Source organism: Gambusia affinis, linkage group LG02 (assembly GCF_019740435.1).
Source record: "Gambusia affinis linkage group LG02, SWU_Gaff_1.0, whole genome shotgun sequence".
NCBI classification, from domain to species: Eukaryota; Metazoa; Chordata; class Actinopteri; order Cyprinodontiformes; family Poeciliidae; genus Gambusia; species Gambusia affinis.
The window spans coordinates 19,849,237-19,872,691 of NC_057869.1; the positions used below are offsets into that span (position 1 = coordinate 19,849,237).

At 39.3% G+C, this 23,455-nt stretch overlaps 2 protein-coding genes across 3 annotated transcripts; both read left to right on the top strand.

The window, feature by feature from the left end:
- The first annotated feature begins 1,488 nt into the window (after positions 1–1,488).
- On the top strand, positions 1,489–8,378 carry LOC122822601 (high-affinity choline transporter 1-like). Of its 2 annotated transcripts, XM_044101443.1 has the most exons (10): positions 1,489–2,012; positions 2,688–2,913; positions 3,163–3,276; positions 3,567–3,722; positions 3,840–3,988; positions 4,178–4,321; positions 4,792–4,945; positions 6,171–6,388; positions 6,483–6,654; positions 6,760–8,378. In XM_044101443.1, the coding sequence occupies exons 2-10, from the start codon at positions 2,730–2,732 to the stop codon at positions 7,152–7,154; spliced, it is 1,686 nt and encodes a 561-aa protein (XP_043957378.1). In that variant the 5' UTR covers positions 1,489–2,012; positions 2,688–2,729; the 3' UTR covers positions 7,155–8,378. The 2 variants fall into 2 exon arrangements, with proteins under 2 accessions (XP_043957378.1, XP_043957371.1); XM_044101436.1 differs by having other exon boundaries at positions 6,483–8,378.
- A 7,999-nt stretch (positions 8,379–16,377) lies between these two features.
- Positions 16,378–17,882, top strand: LOC122822614 (BTB/POZ domain-containing protein KCTD12-like). The gene has a single exon (XM_044101456.1). The coding sequence runs from the start codon at positions 16,478–16,480 to the stop codon at positions 17,264–17,266; it is 789 nt and encodes a 262-aa protein (XP_043957391.1). The 5' UTR covers positions 16,378–16,477; the 3' UTR covers positions 17,267–17,882.
- Positions 17,883–23,455: the final 5,573 nt, after the last annotated feature.

The following is a 23,455-nucleotide window of genomic DNA, read 5'->3' on the forward strand; positions in this document are numbered from 1 at the left end:
TAGATTTTAAATATGCGGCCATACAAAAGCATATAATGTAGTTAGCCAGTGCAGAATGTTTTATTACTGTGCATATTAACTGCTAACTAGAAACATGAGTAGAGGCTCCATTTCAATAGTTTTGGAATTGGTGACAAACTTTAAGAAAAGCTTAATATTTATAATGCTATTTATGTAGCTCAAATCAAATTTTTTTTTTTATCTACATGAATATTTTTGTTGTGAAAGCTTTTAATGATGTATAAAAGTAATGTGAAATATCAACATAGATGTCCTGTATCATCACTCTCACATACAGGGTGGGCCATAGAAAAAATAAACATTTTATATTGGGCAACCGTTTTTATTTTTGTGTAATCGCTGCACGTCTTGGACCACTTTGTGGTTGATCTGCAACATTTACAGTTTTCTGAAACTTGGAAATAAGTTTTCTCTCAGTGTCATGGGTGATGCCCGTTCGTTTTCTGTGTAAGTTTCACGCAGCCATGCGACTGCTTCCTGATCCAGCCTTCAATATAATTTATATTCTTTGCTCTTTTGTCAGGGCTGCACAGTGGCGCAGCAAGAAGGTCCTGGGTTTGATTCACGACCCAGGGTCTCTTTCTGCTTGGAGTAAGCATGTTCTCCCTGTGCATACGTGGTTTTCTCCGGGTACTCCAGCTTCCTTCCACAGTCCAAAAACATGACTGTTAGGTTAATTGGACTCTAAATTCTCCCTCCACGGTTGTGTGTCCTGTATGTCTCTGTGTTTCTCTGCGACAGACTGGCAACCTGTCCAGGGTGAACCCCGCCTCTCGCCCGGAACGAGACAGACACCAGCAACCCTCCTAACCCCACTTGCGACAAGGGTGAACAGAAAATGGATGGATGCTCTTTTGTCAAACGCATTTTCTTGGGTATCTGAAATATCAAATAAATGTACATTTTACATTCTCCTGTGTATGGAAACTTATGGCCCCCGCTGTATAACCTGTTCTCCATATTTTAGTCTCTCTCCATGGTGCTGAATCGCTCTGTTTGACCGCTAAGTGAGTCCTGTTCATTTGCCACCATTTACCATGACGAATAGGCATCTTCTCAAAGACAGTTTTCCTTTTTCTCCTGTTGCTGTGTGTATGTGTGTAAGGATTTTTAGAAAGTCAGATTGTATCATTAAACCTCTCTGCATGCTCGGGACCCATCCTAATTGGATGCCTGCCAGTTTCGACAAGTCTTGTTCAGATAAACGGAGTGCAAGCTAAAGTGGCCATTAAGTAGACGCAGCTCAAAGATATATATCCTGAAGGGAAGAGGCAGACACACACTTAAGACTGGTCTAATTGCTTAAATGTGGGGAGTGTGTTATCCACAATTTCGTTTGATCACAGGAAAAAAAAGAGGAAAATGAGTTTCTCTCCTTGAGAGGGTAGTCGTAATTCCTGGCTATATGTTTTAACAATAACATTCATCCCTCCAGAGTTTCCCGATGAAGGTGTGCTCCCGGCATCCTTCATATGAACAAAGGAAAAAAAATAGTGCTACTGACTAACAGGAGGCCATCTGAACTGTGTGGCTTACGACTTGTTTGCGCTGAGTATAAAGAAGTAGCATCAGAAGCGGACAAAATAAAAATCCTTCGCAAATTTGCAATTATTCGAAGCGTGATGCAACGCGTTTAACAACTTTCTTTTCATGACCCATCCGGTGAGTAAAAAAAAAAAAAAAAGTGTTCTTGGGTAAAGGAATTTCGGCCCTCTTCCAGTAACATCAGCCGGGACATTATGACGTTTTTAGTTTTTTTTTCCAGGTGCTCATTAAAAGGGACGGGTGGTTTCTCTGACGCGTGTCTCGGTCCTCTGACGCATCTGCCCCCTTTATAAGCCTGTGCAAGCCACCCGAGAGACCCCCACCGCCGTTCCCCCCTTACAATTGCCCATCGTACAAAGAGGGACGCGTATTTCAATGCTGCTGGAAGTGTGATGCTCGTTTTCTTTGCTCATCTGCCCACACGCATGACTCTGGAAAGACTTTTGGTAAGTTCTGCAGTCCTTTATATATGAAAAAGAAATTAAAGAATGAAGACTAAAAGAAAGGATCTTTCTATCATAATTTGTGCTTCTTTGGGTTTAGTATTTCTGTGCGTAATAAGGCTTTTACGCGCGCACATCCTCCACAAAGAGCCAAATTAAATTAACAAAAAGAACATGACTTATTTAACAGAGCAAAAATATAGTGACGCGGAGTTAATTGTGTTGTTTAAATGTAGTTTATATTAGATTTTTGGGGTGATTAATTGAATCTTTCAGTTATTTGTTTTGGGAATTTGTACCAACAAAAAAAAATATATATATATATTCCGAGTTTCTAATGAAAACATTTCCGTCTTATTTGTAATGATAGTATCACCAAATTTTATGAGTAATTTTACAAGATATATCAAAGTTCAATTTAATATTTAAATCCAGGTTATTTACGTAGTGGTTTTAGAAAACTATTTCTTGGTCTTTCTTGGACCCGTATTTATTTTTCAGCCAGGTTTCAGCGTGTCTGGTCAGTACTTCAAATCGGACCAAAAAGAAAAAAAAAAAAAAAAAAAAAAAAAAAAAAAAACCTAACAGTGTTTCCACTCCAAACTATGTTGATACTTCACTTGCCACAAATACAAAGGCGCACATAACATCATAACTTTGTTTTCTGCTCCTCTGCAGGTCTTCATGTCCTCCCGTTCCTAGCAGAAGACCACTGCGACAATGACCATCCATGCAGAGGGGCTTGTGGCTATCGCGGTCTTCTATCTCCTCATTCTGTTCGTGGGCATCTGGGCGGCATGGAAGAACAAACACTCCGGGGAGGCGGAGGGCACCGACCGCAGCGAAACCATCATGGTCGGTGGGAGAGACATCGGACTATTTGTCGGTGGATTCACAATGACAGGTAGAGTTTGGGTTAACTAAACACTAAAACTGGTTTGTTGTATTGGTTCTGGTATATATTTTTTAAAGATGGACCTTTTCGATGTTAAATGCATTGGAATTGTATAAAAAATATTTAACATTTTGTTTTTAGTTTATAGCCTACTAGAATTATTCCTTACCTTTGAGAGTTTCTCTTGTCACTATTGTTTTTCCGTCCAAATAAATGCAATTTCAGTTACGTTCAGTGACGTGTTTGCGTAATTTGCAGCCACCTGGGTGGGTGGAGGATACATCAATGGCACAGCTGAGTATGTGTATCTTCCCGACTACGGTTTGGCTTGGGCTCAAGCCCCATTTGGATATGCTCTCAGTCTGGTTGTTGGTGAGTTTTCTTAAGTAGTATGTTATTCTTAAATGGCAAAATGTATGATGTGGAAGAAATGCAAACCAAAGCACTAATTTATAGGTTAAACATGATATTAAAAAAAAAAAGTTTTAGACTGACTGTCTCAAGTGCTCTTCTGTTCATCTTCCAGTAACATTTAAACATATCAAATAATAATAATAAAGTAATAATAATTTTGATTTCATTGAGATCCATTTTTTGTTTAGCATCTTTGAAGACATGGGCTCTGAAACGTATTTCCATCAAGTTCTCCCTCTTTTTCCCAGGTGGTCTTTTCTTTGCTAAGCCCATGCGCTCAAGGGGTTACGTCACCATGCTGGACCCGTTCCAGCAAATTTATGGGAAACGCATGGGTGGTCTTCTCTTCATACCTGCATTCATGGGTGAGATTTTTTGGTCTGCTGCCATCCTGTCCGCCCTCGGTAAGTCCACGTGTTTGCACAGAGCAGAGCAAAAATGTTCTTGGAAATGCCTCAAAATGTATCCAAATTTCTGACACTACAAGGGCTCTGATGTCCTCTGACCTGCTCTTGACCTAGGTGCTACCCTGAGTGTCATCGTGGACATGAACATCAAGATGTCAGTGGTTATCTCTGCACTCATAGCAATCTTCTACACCCTGGTTGGAGGACTGTACTCTGTGGCCTACACAGATGTGGTGCAGCTGTTTTGCATCTTTATTGGCCTTGTAAGTTCAAGACTTGTATTTGATTCATTTTATGCATTGGTCAATCTCTCTCAGAATTATAGACAGAAATGGACAGAAATGCATTAAGTTCATGTTTCCCTAGAGATAAATTCAATGTGTTTTAAAACTCTTTTGTTCCTGGTTTGTGCTGTTTTTCCTGTGTATTTACTGATGTCTGTTTGCTTGCAGTGGATCAGCGTCCCTTTTGCTTTGACTAATGCTGCGGTGTCAGACATCACGGTCACTGCAGTGAAGAGGGTTTATCAGTCACCGTGGAGAGGCAGCATCAAGAAGGAAGACACCTGGATGTGGGTTGACAACTTCTGTCTTCTGGTACTGTCTCTACATGTTTATTCATCTCACAATATTGGACCTTAATACTCTAGAACACAGTCAAAAACTGATTTTATCAACAACTTTTTTTAATGTGTCGATTAATCTTGCTGGGATTAGCTTAAAAGGACATGAATTTCATTGAATTTATTCATTTGTTAACCAGAAATTATTCAGTAAATAAATTTGTTACATTGTTACACACTTAGACAAGTAAAAAAATGAATTCATTCCAACACAATCATTCCCTTATGGAATTACTTAATTGTTCTTTTACACTTAAGAAATTTGCTCTGTCCTCCCCTCCATATTTTGAACTTTAAGTACTGTCTCTCAGCATATTCATTTTCTCTTTCTTTTAAAATCTATAGAACAGGATGGATTTGTGACTTTGGTGCTTTCAGACTCAGGTTTCACAATCCTGGACCTCACTTTTAAATATGTTTTTCCTGGTGGTCATCATGCTGCAGATGCTGGGAGGAATACCTTGGCAAGTGTATTTCCAAAGGGTGTTGTCTGCCTCCTCCGCCACCTATGCACAGGTTCTCTCTTTCCTGGCTGCATTTGGATGCCTTGTCATGGCCGTGCCCTCCGTTCTCATCGGAGCCATTGGGGCCTCCACAGGTTAGAGACATCCACATACACACTCTGTGGCTGGGTTCACCTGTGTGTTTGTTTTGCTGGGAAAGGCTCTGGGTGGGTTCTTGTTGCCCTTAGATCTAAGAAAACCTGGTAAATAGCAGCTGGTTCACCTCATCTATAATGAAGCAGCAATCCGTTTAATAACCGTGCTGGATTGTAAATATTGCATTAGAGCAAGGCAAGGGACCAAATTAGTGTTGTGATCTCCAGATTTTTAGGTGTCAGATTCTTCCATGGAGAAGTCATGACACAAATGTGTTTTAGCATGTTCTATGAATTTGCTCAAGATGTGCAGCTTAATACCATAAGACGGCCCAAATAGGAACAACCAAAATAAAGAAAGATGAACAGACAAATGTACTGTTCTGCTGCGTCCAGATTTGACCCTTCACACACGTTGGTATCCCAATATGTTCCTTGGTTTCACAGCCCTAACACGTATTCATCTTTTATTGCAATAACAATCTTACACAGAAAAAAAATATTGCAGTTAAAAATGAAATGTAATGTTTTTGGGGTTTTTTTGCAACAAAATGAATTGTATAGCACAGCTGTGAAAAGGCACAGAGAATGCTGGAGTTGCTAAGTTTCTACAAAGTCAAGAGCTACCGACCTTCAAACTGCATGTGGCTCTCAGATTGGCTTGAGATCTTAGCCTGCACAGCTTTATGGTTTGTTTTTTTGTTTGACACCAAGCCACACATTCCCAAATACGATGCAAAATGTTTGATTCAGTGGGGGTAAAGTACCAACAGGCTCTTCAGCAATAGATACATGTTGTCTGACATTTAGGATCATTTCATGCTTTCATCTGTGGGACCGGTTTGGTGCCCTTTCATTTCAATCATCTCTGCACTTCAGTTCACAAAACAAGAGCTGTCAAGACTTGACAGGGTGAGTTTGGTTTCAGTGAACTCCACAGATTCCAGACCATAACCCAAAAGAACATTTTTAGGATGAATAGATGTCCAGACTGTAAGACAGGCGTTCTTGTCCAGCATCAGTATTTGATCTTACAAATGATCAGACAGGATTTAGCATCCTTTCTAATCTCTACCAGGAATAAAGGATGTTTTAGATTATATACTGAAAATGCAGTAAATTAACTAATAATTTGAAATAAGTTTGTTCCTGTTTTTTAATCTACAAAAATTGAAGCAGAGCACGTCTATGTCCATTAGAACTAATGATTATTTCTCTCACTCAGACTGGAACAAGACCAGTTATGGTGCTGAAGCTCCTAAAGACAAAGATGAAGCAGCAATGATTCTCCCCATTGTGCTGCAGCACCTTTGTCCGCCATTTGTTTCTTTCTTCGGTTTGGGCGCTGTGTCTGCCGCTGTCATGTCCTCTGCAGACTCCTCCATTCTGTCTGCAAGCTCCATGTTTGCAAGAAACATCTACCAGCTTGCCTTCAGACAGTCAGTAAGTTCAAGAACAGAAACAAGGATTTTGTTACTAATTGCCTGTTTCTGAAGTTGTCTATCTAGCTGCTTATGTCTATTTTCTGTCTTCCAAGGCATCCGACCGTGAAATTGTGTGGGTGATGCGAATCACAATCTTTGTATTTGGCGGCCTTGCCACCCTGATGGCCCTGAGTACCGGCACGGTTTATGGCCTCTGGTACCTGAGCTCAGATCTGGTTTATGTCATCATCTTCCCGCAGCTCCTCAGCGTGCTCTTCGTCAAAGGTACAAACACGTACGGCTCGGTGGCTGCGTACTTGTTTGGTCTGGTGCTGCGCATAGGCGGGGGTGAGCCCTACCTGTACCTGCCTCCTTTCATTTATTACCCAGGCTGGACGACCGAGCAGCGGAAGCACCAGGACTCAGACGAAATGGAGGAAATTGTCATACAGAGGTTCCCCTTTAAGACTGTCTCTATGTTGGCCTCCTTTTTCGGTAACTTTGTTTTCTCGTACCTGGCGAAGTACTTGTTCGAGAGCGGAAAGATTTCACACAAATATGACTTTCTGGATGCCGTGGTGTCCAGCCGCAATGGGGAAATAATGGATAAAACTACTCTTGTTACCCGAGGCAACAACATCGGGCTGTCGGAGTTAGCGCCTGTCAAACCGCGGCTGAGTGTGACCTTGGCAGCCGCCTTTACCCGCCGTGACACGCTGCCAGAGGAAACAGTTGAAGAGGAAGAGGAAGAGTTCAGCCCTGACTTCTCACATAACGAAGAATAATAAAACCTGGATTTCATAAAAAATGTAAAGACAGAATACCTGACTGAACTAGCCAGAGGCCAAGAGACAAGAAGAAAATATCCTCTTTCTGGACTTTAAAGTACTTGGACATCCCACTTAATTGGATAAGAGCCACATGTCAGGATATTAGACTCTAATTATAGCCACTTGTGGATTATCACACCTACATATTTAAATATATACATAGAAAGCACTTATACATTGTCACCTTGCATACCTCATGCCTTTTTAGCTGGGTTAGAGGTATACAATAAGTCCAATTTATTTGACTATTCAGCTCTAAAGAAAAGAAAGTCTTCAGATTTCTGTTTACCATCCAAAATCACGTTTAACGATTGACAAATACTTTATAAGAATTGACAGCACAACTACTGTTTGGACGGGAATTAATAAAAAGCAATAATATATACAGCTTCACACACATGCAGCAATTGCAATGTAACCTGATGATAACTATAGCAGTAGAATAGCTCAGCTGTAGGTAATTATGAAAAAATGCATCTATTCTTCATTATGTCAGTTGTTCACGGTGAAATCTGAAGCTGGTGATTTAAAAAAGGAAGTGTTTCTTTGAATAGAAACACCACTATATTTCCTATTATTATTTTATACTCTTACTAAAGAACAAACTGTGATTTGAAAAAAAAAAAATGCAATGACGTGAATCAAGAATATCCGAACAGGAATTACTGTAGTTGGCTGAAGCATTTGCTTTTGCTCTCATTAATGTTGGCCGTAGAAACAGTTTAGTCAAAAAAAAAAAAAAAAGAGAAAAAGGTTGGTGTTTTAAATGAACCTGTATTCAACTGCCTTAAAGATGCTCCTAAATGAGATGTTTTGCTTTCATTGTTCTGACCAGATTCGTGAGAGACTGGAGTAAGAAAGACATTACAATGAATGTAAATCTGCAGTAGATCTGGTTGAAATTAAATGGGACACTTCTTCTCCTTCTTCATGTTGCAGAGCATTGCGTTTGCAAACTCTGACTTACCTTCTGCCAAGTACTTGTTTTTGCAGAAGCAGTGAATAGATTATTTTCTTGTGACATGTGTATTTGTATACATGCTGTATAAGGACAAAACGTATATAAGAGTAACAATTATTGCTGTTTGAATTATCCATATGCGACAAAAAAAACATTCATTATAAATGTTTATTTATTTTTGATGTGATACAAAATAATAAAGACTCAAAAGACTGAAGATAACGATAAAATATGCGAAAGTAAATTTTTTGCAGCTGCTTTATTGGTCTATGATTTATAAAAAAAAGAAAAAAAAAAAAAAAGAAAACAGGGACCATTTGCATTTTTGATCTTTTTGAAATACCAAATTAACTGAAAGTCCAAGACTCACCATATTTTTGTTTTCTGTGTGTTTTTTGTTGTTGGTATATGTTTTCTAATCTAAACCAAAGATATTAACCTCAGACTCAGTTCTGCAAAGCAGAACTTCTTCACATATTTTATTTTGTTGCTTTCTGTTTGAATCATCTCTCTCAAGCTTCACCGAATGTTGTTTCTGTTTATCTTTAGGTCTAAAGTTGATAGATATAAGGCTTGATTTCCAGTAGTGCCAATTGCCTTGGTCTTTTAAAACCTGTATTTTGATTTTTTTAATAATTTTTTGAAATTTCTGTTCGAAACGGGACAAATATGTTGTTCCAAGTTCTTTCATCTCTGTCTGGCCCTTCAGCGAGTTGGACTGAGGAAGACTACACGTTGAAAGACGTGACTAAAATTACAATCGCATGGCTTGCATCTTTGTCCCCCTCCTTGTCCACAGTAAAAGACAGTATCTTAAAATAGCTCTCCTTGCTGCTTATTTACTTTAAGTGCTGTGCTCTCTCTGGCTTTGGACAAGGGGAGGAGCCTGGGAGGGATGGGCGGGGTTGCTATTGCTCAGGCAGGGAAATGGAAGAGAGGCGGAGGCAAGAAACAACACCAATGACCATTTTCATGGAATTCGCCAACCTGGATGCAAGGAAATGACGCAAGTCTTTGACGCATTCCCTACGTCTCCTCCCCCCATAATCGTTGACCTCTTTGATGTCCTTGAGAACTTAGACCAATCCTATAAAAAGGAGAGATGGTGGGGGGAGAAAGATTCCTGCCACCATTCAGAGAAAGTGACTCTCAGAGCACTCATGATAATTAACAATTATGAAACTAAACTGTCGCTTGTCCAACAGGCGATCCATTTTTCTTTAGCGCGTCACAGAAGGAGTGGTGACTGATGGGGGATGGTTTGTGTGGAACATTTAGATACCAACCAAAAGATTTTTTTGTTACAGATACAATTATGTTTATAATATTCTATAATGTTATTGTGTTTTTTTGTGGGTACAATACTTTTTTTTTTTATTAAAATGTTGGATTTAGTAATGGGGAAGGTAAGGTTCTTGTAAAAATCTCTTATCAGTCAAGTTTGGAGATGATCAGATATCTGAAAATCAAAAGAAGCTCAAGGAGGAGTCAAACTGAGCAGGCAGCATGATTAGAGAAATGAAATGAAAACTCTTTTCTTTGCTGTGCATGATCTGACCCTGTCTTTCCTAATTTGTTACCGTCCTTTTTTCTTCCATAAAAGCGAAAAGAAAGGAATTTCTGTGATGAGATTACCAGCAGCGGATGACACATTTGGGTAAAGATCTGATGTGTTGTAACTGGAGATGTCTTTGGAGAGATGGCTCGAGGCAAACTGGATGTCCAGGTAGCAAAACACTTGTTCAAATCGATTATTGTGATGAGGATGCAGCTTTAGTTGGACTGCAAAAGTTTTGAAGCAGATTCCCAATTTTGTATGGACTGATCTATGCACTAATGTAGCCGCACTTGTCAAGAAAAGCAAATTTGTTTAAAGTTTAAATCAATGGGTTTCACTAAATTGTACTTGAGATCATATTTTAGTCTCAAAATCATGTTCTGTTTATCAATACCATAACACTTAACTCATCAAGTATAAAATTGTAGTCCGTTAAATTTCCTGAGTTCTGAACAGCAAAGGTTCAACATGTTGTGTTTACAGTTGTAACTGAATGGGACTGCATTCAAACCACAGGTTGTGGTCTCTGCATCTCCTTTCAGGACAATGCGTCACAAGACCTTCCATATCTCAAATTAGGATGAGGAACAACGATCATGATGGCAGGCTTCTATTTACGTCTTTCATAAGTAATGTCCTCTGTAATTCAATTGGAAGTCAGGTCACTGAAAGACTGGGAAAGGATGGGGAAGCAGGAGAGGTAAAAATGAATAAATAAATAAAAATGTAAAAATGTGCCTCCATCTTATATTGATGTAAATGAAACCAAAAATTGTCTTTTGGGATGAACGTGCAGCTTTTTAATAGTACGCATGGTGTTGGACACCCACACACACACATACATTACGATAATGTCATGCCTGATTGTTTCCCATATATCTCTCTATCTCCTCCATTAGTCCCTTCAAGGAGCAGAGGAGCATCTACAGCAAAACGAACACAGCGACTGCTCAAATCAAATCAGCCAGGGGAACCTGATTAGAGAGCCAGCCTTCCTCCACTGCAGGTGCACACAGTCTGGAGCTCACCGCAGGAAGGAGACAGGTTTCTGACAATCTGCAAGTTCAGTAATTCTTAATAAGTCAGAGCTGTGAATCAGCTTCAATCAGGATCACTGACACTTTGTCAGTGATGTCGGTGATGTCACCTCCAGTATGTGGTTGAGAATACTTTTTTTTATTGTATTACGGTCAGTATGTGGATAATGGACAAAAGAAAGAAACCAAAACAAAATCTTAATGTAGATGATCACTGCGTTATGTGGAGATTCCTGTCGAAGTTACATCAATGCAAATGCCAACTTTAAGGGATTATTCCAGAAAACCAGTGTGTTGTGTTAAGATGAGCTGATTTATTGGACCTCTCAGTGATCCATTATTTCAATTGATTTGAGTAGGAACATAAACAAAAGGGATGTAAGTCCAACACACTGCTGTTTGTTGTTTTGGGTTTCCAGTTAGATTTGCCATTAATTCTTTATCATTATTTGTCAGAAACTCTATAATAACATTGTAGGGTAAAGTCTTTACTGTTTACAGTTGTTCTAAGTTTGGAAGAAGAATATCAGATTCAGACCAACAGCATCACAGATCCACACATTTACATCTACTTATGGCATTGTTTCAAATAGTTGTCTGTGAGATCCACACTGAATGTTTGTTGTGGGAAAGCTCAGTCTGAAGTTCAGGCTGATCAAAAACTGTGGCTCTAGTTTGTGACGGCAAGATTGAAAATACTTTTTTCCTGTCATGTCTTTATAACAAAATAGTGTATAAAGGTTATTATGGAGGCTCAGTGACCCCAACATACCACTCATTCTTGCAGTTATCTTAGCGCTAACTATAAGTGGATTGGGTGGGATTTTTATCTACCCATCATGATCATTGGTAAAATAAACAGGGGTCCTCATCTGGCCTCTTTCTCATAATTCCAGTTATTTTAAGAATCACTTACACTGTAATGAATCCACATTTGGAGAAGTTGCTATTTTTTGTTGCTATTCCCTGACTTATGAAGATGAAGACAGATTTGCCATGACTGAATGTCGGTTTCTATTTTTCAACTTAAAGAGTGTTACGAGAAGCCGATTTCTGTTTCACACTGAATTGGTACCACAGGGAAACAAAACGTCAGGAGTTTTGAATTAAAAATGTTGACATACAAATTAGCTTAAAAATCAAAGTATTAATCCTAACAATCCTGTGGATTGTTGACATCTTCTGCATAAAATAACATTCATGTCAAATGGTTTTTGGTTTTGCAGTACAGTTTGTCTGCTATGCAGCATGTTTTTGAGGAAAGTAAATCACTGAAATATTAATTGTTTGACTGTCTTTGGATTTACACAAAACAGGAAAAAAGACTAAATCTGTCCAGAAACATCTGAAGTTTCCCAGTATTCCTCTACTTTAAACCCAGTCGTGTTGCCCTGCTTTGCAGCATGTCTGTAAAGCAGGGCCATCTCTTTTATTAACACAGAAAGGAGGAGTGCCTCGGATGGACTGTCATTTTTCTTAAACCATTGAAAATCAGTGGAGAGAATAATCAAGCGGCCATGTACACACTCCTTTACACACACTTAGAAAAGCACACATTATCCCCAGAGGACTTGCTCACCCTCTGAATGGAGCCACTAAGCAAAGCAGGGTGGATCGGCCGCTGTGCAGCGGTCACATACACACAGCTACTCCGAAGGACCCTGATGAGGATGCTGATAGGGAGTGACAAAGAGAAGGAAGATGGACCATTTGAAACAATAAACCTTATATTTTACATAGTTTTCAGCTGGCAATCATGAACCTTTAGAACATTTTTAAGATGAAAGCCAAGGCCCAAGTGGACTTGAGCGACAATTGTCATTTCATCTATTCCATTTAATTAGCTTATGTAAAATTAAAGTGTAAAACAGAAGAAGTGTAGGGAAGTACAGGTGAAGAAACAAAGGACAAAGACTCGGGGAAATGCTCAAAGGGTCATTTTACCTCTTAGCTCATCCCTACGTACATAAGCTTTGAGCCACGCCCAGTCTTACTTTGCACAATGTGTGTGCCTTTATGTGTGTGTATTTGAGTCTTTTGGATCACAATCAGAGTCCCGGTTGAGTCTGAGCCAGAAGGTCCATTAGGGCTGATTGAAGAGCACAAGGATGCAGATGTAACCCTGAGAAGAGGTGACAAGAACACTCTCTACCGTGCTTTCGCTCTCATTCTGCCTAACACACTCACCCAAAGACACAAAGCAATGTCCACTCTCATAAAGAACGAGTTCAAAGCAGCTACGTCATGTGAAAGACCCACATAAGCAGCGGTCATGTGATCAGTTTGTCTGCAATCACATGCAGTGTTTCAGGTAACAGTTGTGAAGAAAATTACACATTTGTGATGCTTTAAAATGATTTCTTAGTCAGAGCACAGTAGTTTATTCAGTTCAGATACAGAATAATGATTTAAAGTCAACATTATTCTGAAATGGAGACTGACATGTTGCCTCTCTGCAGAAATAAAATGCAACTGCTAGATCAGAGGTGGGCAATATGGCAGAAATAGTATCAGAATAACTTCTTATAGTGAAATTGTCTTGATTTTATCACAATTTCTTGACATAAAATATAGATTTTAAAGAAAGTAATAGAGAATTTATACCAAGGGACATTTCTGAAATGATTAGTCTGAAATGTACATATGATATTTGAAGCTCAAGAGGAAACTGTATGTCGATACAAAGTCCTAATATGGGTAGAAATAGAAACTTGTGTGTTTTTAGGATTTCTCACCTAAAAAATGCAATTTTTCCAACAAATACTAAAATAGTGAGGACTCATTGCTCTTTATGGGGCCCGAAGCCCAGGCCCCATTAAACGAAAATTAAAGCCGTTTTGGAGTTAATTTTGGACAAAGGCATGAATTGATTGTAGGTTAGGTTTAAGGTTTAGCATGTACTAGTAATGGTTAGGAGTAAGAAGTAAGTTAGGCCACATAAATGAATGATAAATGAATGGAAGTCAATGAAAAGTTCAATTAAAGACCATTTGGCTGGTTACATGAGCTGTTGAATCCCAAAGATGACAGCCATTAGAGATAGAGTCAGACAGAACTTTCTTCTGAGATCCATGAATGAGTTGCCACTTAGGATAGACTTCCTTTCCTTCAGGAGGTGGCAAAGTTTTACAACCTCTTTCATCTAATTATCTTGTTTCAGCCTGCAATAAAAAGGCCACATCTTATCAAAAATGACACTCCCGAGAGATTAAGACTGGCCAAGGGATAACATTTAGATTTTGAGGTGCAGGTAGAGGGTCTGGAAGTTTTACTTTCTTTAATCACTTTGTGCCTGTTTTCAGACATTACTGTGACTAACTTTTTGTTTTGCTCGTGCTATTCACTTAGCGAATGACAGAGTGTCATGGTAAGTCCATTTAATATCTCCCATAAGCCGTCTATACAGCAAACATGTGGATGAAGATGTTCTGGGTAATTGAGGCCAATGTTAAGCACACAATCGGAACAGTGAAACAATGCTGCTCGTAGTCTTGGGGTCCATCAGCTCATTAGCACCAGATGTACTCCGTGTAGCTGCCATATGAGCAGATCCCCCTGGAGCTGCAGCCCAACATGAGGAAGCCAGCAGGAACAGAGAAGCTGGTCAAAGTTATTGGGAGAAGATATGTTAAAATCAAGAAAAGCCTTAAGGCTGGTATGGGGGTTTATTTTCCAGCAGAACAACTCTAAAACAGAATAAGCTAGAGCTGGTACATATCCACGCAAATTCAGGCGTTTGAATGTCTCAGTTGTTAACCTCTAGAACCCTAGAGGTTCCACCGACGGACCCACCGGTGGGTCCGTCGGGTTCTAGAGGTTAATATTGTCTCCTCACAGACACGCTATGTGAATATGATTAAGGTTATTTTGCAAAATGGACTGTGCAAAAATGTCAGTGTTGAGATGCCCAGCTGAACTAGACATTTACTGACATTGCAGCAAAAAGTGGTTGTATGACACATTGAGTCAGAGGGGCTACATAAAAATGCACAAAACACTTTCAGGTTAGTTTAAAAACATTTAAATATTGCTTCTCTTCCACTAAAACAATTTTTGCACTACTTTGTGTTTGTCTATCAAACAACAGTCCAATAAAACACACTGATGTGAATGGGTGTGACCTTACAAAATGTAAAAAGGTGAAATAAGTAAAAATTTATTTTATTTTAACAGTTTTTTTTACTGTACATTTAAAAAAAAACACATTAGCACAAAGCCACTTTAAAGTAGTGCTTCCACACTTGTAAAATGTCACCAATCGCAACATCTGCAGACAAACAAGATGCGTCTTTGGATTGTGTCCACTAGATGTCAGTGTAACCCAGATAACAAAGAGGACCAGGACATCGCCAGAAAAAATTAACAACTCAAAAACTTTGTTGCGATGAAAAAGACGAACATTTGAAAATATATTTTGTTTTCCTTTTGCTTAAAATATATCCACTTGAAATTGGACAGTCAACGTTTCCTTTCTATTATGTTAATCTTTTGCTTCAATACTAAATTAGAATTACAAGATAGATATCTTCTTCAGTCTCATACTCACGTCTTTACCGACTTCAGTTATTTATTAGTGCTGCTAAGAAATCGTTGTTCTGTATCAGTGAAACTTGTTTCCTCTGGTCAAGATGGATGTTTTTTCTTCTTTTATCTCTGAAGAACGTGCAGAAAAATCTTTGCAAATTTAACATCTGACATGTGGATCAACTACATATTTTGGTCAAAAAATTTTGAAGATGATGCCAATGGCTGAGAATCTGGCATTCAGTTACAAATCTTACTTGGGAAATGAACACACAGCTTTCTGTACTGCAACTTTAGATCATAGCTTGAAAAGGAGAATTTAGCTTAATTATACCTCAGGCCTTGGAAAGCTGAAAACAAGCCAATGTTAAGGATTTTTGTGGTCTTTGTACCATTTCCTCTTTTTAGGGTTTTTGGAAACATAGTAGTAGCATGAGCTTTCTATATGTCATCTTTTACAGTTCAGCATTTTGAAAAAAATACATTTACAGTATTTTAGGAAAGTTAGGGGGGGGGACAAACTATGTACAGTGTCACACTGTGCTCAATGATGTCCACTTTATAATCATTTTAAACACTTGAGATGGAAGATTAAATGTTATGTCTGTTTGGGTGAGGTTCTTGAAAGGTTCTGAACCAAAATATGAACAAATTCCCCTGATGGGTTCTATGTAATATGATCAAAAGTTTCAGAACTTCTGCTAAATGGTTCAAGAAGTGGCCTTTGCAACAATACAGACCTTAGGAATAACAGCTGACATGACCCAGTTTATGTCTTTCCATAAAGATGTTACAGCAAGCAACAGAAACTCTCTATAAATCAGCTGCAGTTAGAAAATGATCCATGTAAAAATCACAAATCTTTATTCTGGGAGGACTGACTCATACCTTTGAAATTCTAGATAATTGATCTTTCGGTTTGTTTATTTATAACTTCAAGACTGCGACACGGAGAAAAAGGTCCCATGTGCTGTTGAGAATTACATATGAAAATAACGTTGAGGATTACAGACGACCCCTGAATGCAGCACGATTTTTTTTCACTGAGCTTTCCACTGAACAGTTAATGTCTCTGCTGGCCGTCCTTCTCCTCCCACACAGCCTCAGCCACTATAAACATTACTGTACTCTGAGGATCCTCCCCAATTATCCGTCCTGAGGTCAGCAACTGGGACCCTGTAGGGAGAGGGAGGCAGAGATGGCTCAAAGTTCAACTTTCCCTGAAGTAGTGGAGCTCAACGTGGGTGGTCAGGTGTATGTGACCCGTTTCGAGACTCTCACCGCGGTGCCCAAATCTCTCCTGTGGACCAAGTTCACCCAATACACTCCAGCCGACCTGCCTAAAGACAGTAAGGGCCGCTTCTTCTTTGACCGGGACGGCTTTCTGTTCCGCTACATTCTGGATTACTTACGGGACTCGGAGCTTTTTCTGCCGGAGTTTTTCAAAGAGAGAAAGAGGCTGCAGAAAGAGGCGGACTTCTTCCAGCTACCGGAGCTGTCGAGGCGCCTGGCGGTGGCCAGTAAAGACAGCTCCTCCGCGGAGGACAGCGGGGAGCCGGAGGAGGCTGAACTCACCAGCCCGGTCACCTCCTCCTGCTCATCGGATAGACCTCTGCGCTCTCCGGGGGGAAACTCCGGCTACATCACCATCGGGTACAGAGGGACCTACACCATCGGCAGAGACATCCAGGCGGACGCCAAATTCCGCAGGGTTGCCAGGATAACAGTGTGCGGAAAGATCTCTCTGGCCAAGGAGGTTTTCGGGGAAACCCTGAATGAGAGCCGCGACCCGGACCGGCCCCCGGACAAATACACGGCCCGCTACTACCTGAAGTATAACTTTTTAGAGCAAGCGTTTGACCGGCTGGCGGAGACTGGCTTCCACATGGTGGCCTGCAACTCCACCGGGACTTGCTCTTACGGCAGCAACGACCCATCGGAGGACAAACTGTGGACCAGCTACACGGAGTATGTCTTCAGCCGATGAGCTGGGTGACCCCTCGACTACCAGAAGCCTTGGGAGAAATGACAAAGCTGTTATTTCATAGTTACAGAAAGTTAATTAACATAATACCAGTACCAGCTTTGCCTTTAGATTCAGGTTCTTGGTCTGCAGAGTAGGATCAGTCAGATTCTCTGCAGCAAGAAACTTCAAGCTCTTTCATAAATCTCTCCACTAGAAGCAACGACAAGCGTGACTTTTCAGATAATATCACTGGGTTATTTTTATGCGCTAGTGGCCTCATGGCTTTTATGGCTTTTAGAGAAGATGCTTTGTTCTTAAATACATGACAAGTTTTCTTCCCAGAGTGGCAGAAAAGTAAGGAAGTACCCCAGCATTCTCATTGTCGGTGTTTTACTCTCTGTAATGTCGCTGTGGAGATGCTTGATGAACATACTCACTAGAATGTGCACCGTATTCAATCTGGGTTTCCACTTGTATGCTATCAAGTCTTACATGTTGTGTGTTTCCTTCATTGCATTTTGTTCTATTGTTCCATGTTGCTTTTTATGACACTTGGACATGTTTTTTTTGTGCTTTGAGATCATGTAAAGTTATTTTATTCAAAACACAACAAATAAAGTGTGACACTTTAACACTATCCGCCATATTGTTGTTCATACTCCTCCTTCCAAACTGTAAAATATCAAGAACTCGGATTATGTTTGGAAATTCAGTTGAAAATGTCAAATATTTTCAACTTCATTTTGATATTTAGAGCTGATGACAAATCAATACATGCTGTCAGAAAAAAAATAAAAATACAAAAAACATGTTTTAGGACAGAAACTGATTTTTAAATACTGAAGTTTCAGCCTATTGGAAAGTATGTCTATGTACTGCATAGTATATGAGCTCAGTACTTGGTCTGGACTCCCTTTGCGTGACTCACTGCATGGAGCAAGAATAGAGATTATCACCCCGTTTCCCGGGCTGGTTTACTTTCAACCTTAAGTTTGTTTACATTGTTGGACCTGGTGACTTCTTCAGGCAGTACTCCACAGATTCTCAGTCCGGATCCCAAATCAATATCGACCTGACATGAATGTGTCAGGTCGATAAAGCTCTTAAAGCACCAACTCCAGCCACAGTTTATTCTGTGTGAATCATTACCAAATACTTGAATGGATGAATTGTATCCCAGTTGCTTCCACTCAACTTTCCATTAATAGTTTTTAATAAAGCCCCCTGAACAACCAACTTCTCTTAACAAACCCTCTGTTAAGGGTCTCACTATCTGTATACTGGACATCAGCCAGCTAAAGAGTTAACCAGTTAACCCCCCTGAATAGTTCAAGTTGTGTTTCTGTATTTAAAATCATTGTACTATGAGATTCTAAAAATGTTTTATTTGGGGAAAACGACCATAATCAACTAAATTAAGTGAAATAATCACATAGAATACTCAATAATAAAGATGAGTCATTTTATTAATTATTGAAATACAGTAAGTCTTCTGTGCCATTCCAATCTACCGAGGTGAACAGACAGCGTATCATCATCTGTTCTTTTAAAAACAGTCAGATCCTTTTTACTCCTACGCTGATCTATTCATCCATCTTTTTTTTTTTTTTTTTCCCTGCAACCAAGAAAAACAACAACTCCATGCACAGAGGAAGGTAATCAGTGACCACTAATGCCAGCTGAGCATTTGCTGAAATATTGGCTGAAATAAATTAAAGGCACAACGGTTTTGTAGCAGCCAGTTGTTGAAAGGTCAAGAAGAAAGGAAGTTAGAGTGACCAGATATAAATAATCTGGCAAAGAATCATCTGTGTTTGTGTTTCCTGTGTTCTACTTACATTTTAAATCGGCTGCTAAACGGTGAAATTGTTTTAACTGAAAAGCTTTTTTATAATTTTTTTTTTTTTTTTTTTTGCACATTTAGCAGAATTTTAACTAAACTCAACTCCCCCTTCCCCCGGTAGCTTTTCCCAATCAAGGGTCATTGAATTCAAGTGATTCATATTGAATGTCGACATAAAGCTTACATTACGTCGACCTGCTGGAAAAAAGAGAACTTGGTTGCTGTTTTCCAAAAGCAGCATAATACAAAAGTCTTTTTTATCTCCCCTGGGCAGGAAGCGAAGGGGGGGGGAGGAGGAGGAGAGGGGCTTCTCTTTGGCTGACAAGTACAGTAATCAAATGTCTTTTCTCTTGTGGGATCCTGGGGCAGAAATCCAAGCTGTCCCAGGATCAAGTCTAATACAAAAAAAGGCTTTGTGTGTTAGAGTGAACATAAATACAAACGTGCAATAAAAAAAATGGATTAGAGAAGCTGCAGAGTGAATCATTCACAGAAAAGCATTTGAAGCTGCCGCTGTAAAATGTGTTGTTTTTAAAGACGGCTCATGTTCCCTACATTTCTGGTACACCGACACACCGTTACTTTACTTTACCGACCCTCAGGAACATTTACAGTATTGAGAAGCTTCAAAGACTGACATGTCTAAAGAAGAGACTTTCTATCTGCTGTCAGCTGATGCTGCCATCTGGACAGGAAAAAGGAAGGATGGCCCACAATTCTTCCCCCAATGTCAGCTCCAGAAACAGGATATAGTACACTCTATTTTCAACTAGAAAACGAAAACAAGGCTAAGCAAATTTTCTCTAAATTTGAATATACTATGGAAAAAAAAAATCACAGTTTAACCTATCTTAGAAATGTTTGCTCTAAATCTAGTCATAAATGCTGGTTAAAAACATTTCAAAGGCTTAATTTCCTTGGTTTAAATTTTCCTGTTTTCTTCTTATGCTCACATGAAGCAATAGAGAGTTTCTCCCACAATCACATTTTCTGTCCCCTGTGAAAGAGATTTGTGTCGCTGCCGATAAAACACCTCCCAAGCACATTTCACTCACTGCATGCTATTTTCCCTTTTGAAGAAAACTCTTATCACCAAATGCTATTAATGTTCTTGCACATTTACACATGCACACGCAAACACTTCTGCGTACACAAAGCACAGGAGGGAGACAGAAGCAGGGAGCCAAATTAGCCAAATTACAGAGCTGCAGATAACGCCAGCCTGCTGGCCTTCTTTATATCAGCCTCCATGTGCTAAATCCTTCACACTTTCCCTCCCAGTCTCCATCTAGAGCTCATGGTGACCTGCTTGTGTTTAACTGTTTGCATTTTTTAATTCCAACTCCTTCAGTGTACAGACTCGGCATGCTGTTCGCACAGAGAGGTGCGCATGAATAAATAATTCAAGCTCTGTTTGTCTTTGTATAGATCAGGTGAGTGGGAGTAGAAGAGGAACTAGGATGAATGCTGAATGTGAAAACATTCTTTCATTTCATCTAAAATGGCCTTTTCACAATCAAAGTTTTTGGTTGATGTCAACCGCATCGCTGCTGTTTTACAAATAAGTTAATCAAATTAAAACAGGCACAGTTTTCTGCTTTTTTTAGTTTTATTATACCAGCCAAAGTCTCACAACACCAGCACAACAGGTTCAATATTGTGCACGATACTTTCAATTGTGACACAGCAAAAGAGTTCTTAATGTAACATAAAGATGTATTTAAGAGAGAAAAAAAATAAACTATTTCTTGAAGTTCTGTTTTCTTGTGAAGTGGTTAATCTGACAATTTACCTACTATCAAAAGTGGTTCAGAAAGTATTCAGATGTCCAACAACTGAACATTTTGTCTCAATGATACATTTTAATATCAAGCATAAAGGGGTGCCCAGGTCTCGTCCTCCAGAGCTCCCACCCTTCAACTTGCAGCTGGTACTCAGCTCTGCAGAGGCCCGCTAATGAGCCAATCATTTGATCCAGGTGTGTTGGAGAAGGGATCCATCTAAAAGTTTCTGAGTGGTAGCTCTACAGGACTGGACTTGGACACCCCTGACAAAAGCTTCAAGTAACGCACCAAAAGTAAAAAAATAAATAAATAACAGAGGAAGTTTGGTTCACCTAACTTATGGTTGATTGTATTAATAAGCTACTTTAACGGTCCTCGGGATGTTTGGATTCAAGCTCCTCGAAGTTGCTAGTTTATCTAAAGCGAATTAAACTAAGAAGTTCTTCTACCCATATATATATTTTTTTCTTCTCTTAAGCTTCTGTCAACGTTTTTCTTATCTCGTCACATATGCCGCTCTGTCTAAAAATACTTTTTACGTGGGCGTAGCACCAAAAGCTGTTGTGAAATATCAAGTCTCGTCATGTTTGAGAAATGTGTCTATATATTTATGTTGCCTAGTTACACCTCTTGCATATTCACTGGAAGGAAAGGTGAAAGTAGTGCAACTCTTTAAACAGATGTGATCAAATCCCAACACAATAATGTGTCTATATAACACATTTTGTGTTAAATTTGACAGCTTTTGTGCTAATTATTCAAACTGCTATGTTGAAATTATTCAGCACAAATACTGTTGCTTTACACAGAACATGCATGCAGATCCTTAGCATACAGGTTAGTATAGGCACTAGTCAAATGTTTGTCTTGATTTGGAAGTCTTCATTTTCAAGGATTGCCTGCTGAAAGTTCATGGTTATACTCAGTCTTTGAGTGCCCTAGATGGACAGATTATTAACTTAAACTAGAAATGCAACTTCTGTTGCTTTGGAAAGCTGGCAAATCATCATGAAGGAATCTTCATCAGTGCAGACAGAATACTGGGATAACATGGCATATTGAGGAGACTGAGTAAATCTATCATTTGTTATGATAGATAGAAATCATCTGATTGGTGGTATGCTGGAGAACTTTTTATTATGTATATAAAGAGTGTGGCAGATCTGAAAATCGGAGATTACATCCATTTACTTCCTGTACCAGATGTTTAGAACAGTGATACTTGAGTTTGTTTGTTTTTTTAGTTTTTTTCACTTAATGCCACATATATTCATGTACCATGGAAACAATGCAAAAATGACAAGCTGTTGCTTGGTACACACTAGGCTAGCAGTGCCCAAAGTCGGTCTTGGAGGGCCGACATCCTGCATGTTTTAGTTCTCTCCCTGGTGGTAGCAACAACCTTTTCAGCATGTCAGTGTTCTTCTTAGTCCTATAATGAGCCATCATTTGATCCAGGTGCTTTAAACCAGGGAGAGAACTAAAACATACAAGATGCCAGAGTTTGTACATTCCCCCTGTTCCTATCTGGACTCTGTCTGGGTGCTCCAGCTTCCTCCCACAGTCCAAAACCAGGACTGCTGGGTGAACTGCTCTCTGTTACTACTGTAATCTAAATTAGGAATGAGTGCCTGGCTGTTTGTCCTGTGTATGTCAATGTTGGCAACCTGTCCAGAGTGTAACCTGCCTCTCACCCAATAACCAGTGGAAAGGGGCACAACCTTCCCCCTCTGTCTTGCATGCATAAGTTGGCAAAGAAACTGGATGGATGGATTTCACATGTTTAAATCTTACATACTTTCTGCTCATCACCAAAATGTTGTACAGATTTTATACCTGTGGTGTCACTGTTACTTTTATATATGCATGTAGTTTTATGCATCCAGGTATTTCCACATGGATTTTCTGATCAACATTTTTGCAGCTTCTTTTGATTTCCCACTCAGAAGTGAAAAGCATTTGCAGAGGCTGACATCATGAAGATATTTGGATTGTATGCAAATTACTTGTTGAAATAAATTAATTTCCATCCTCGTATGTAAAAAAGTTGTTTTTCATTTTCTTCTATTTTTATTGATGTCAGTAGTTAAAGGCGGGTTAACTCTGAATTGAATTGAATCTCTACCGGCAGGAACAGGAAAGACATGTGATGTTGGAATATGTTCTTGGCCCACAACCATTCAAAGATCTGCTGTTGTGAGAAAGCAGGAAAAACTACTCTTGGTACATCTCAGTCTTTTTTTTTTAACTACTGCAATCTTGACATCTCATTTGCTCAACTTCCTTCACGTATGCTCACTCAAGGCAGGGAATGAGCTCAACATGCTCATTCATTTCTGCTTATTTAAGGCTCAAAATGCAACTATCTATTGAAAATCATGAAAACTTAGGCATGAAATGTGATTGAATGCAGAGTATGACCCTTCAGTTTAATTTACCCTGTAGAGGGTTGTGAAAAAATATTTGCTATTTTAGAGAGTCACCTGGTTTTTAATATTGTCTCTCTGAAACTGTTCAGATCAGCAGATTGATTATAATATTGAACATAGTTAATCAGTAACTACAGAAAACATTTTTTAATTG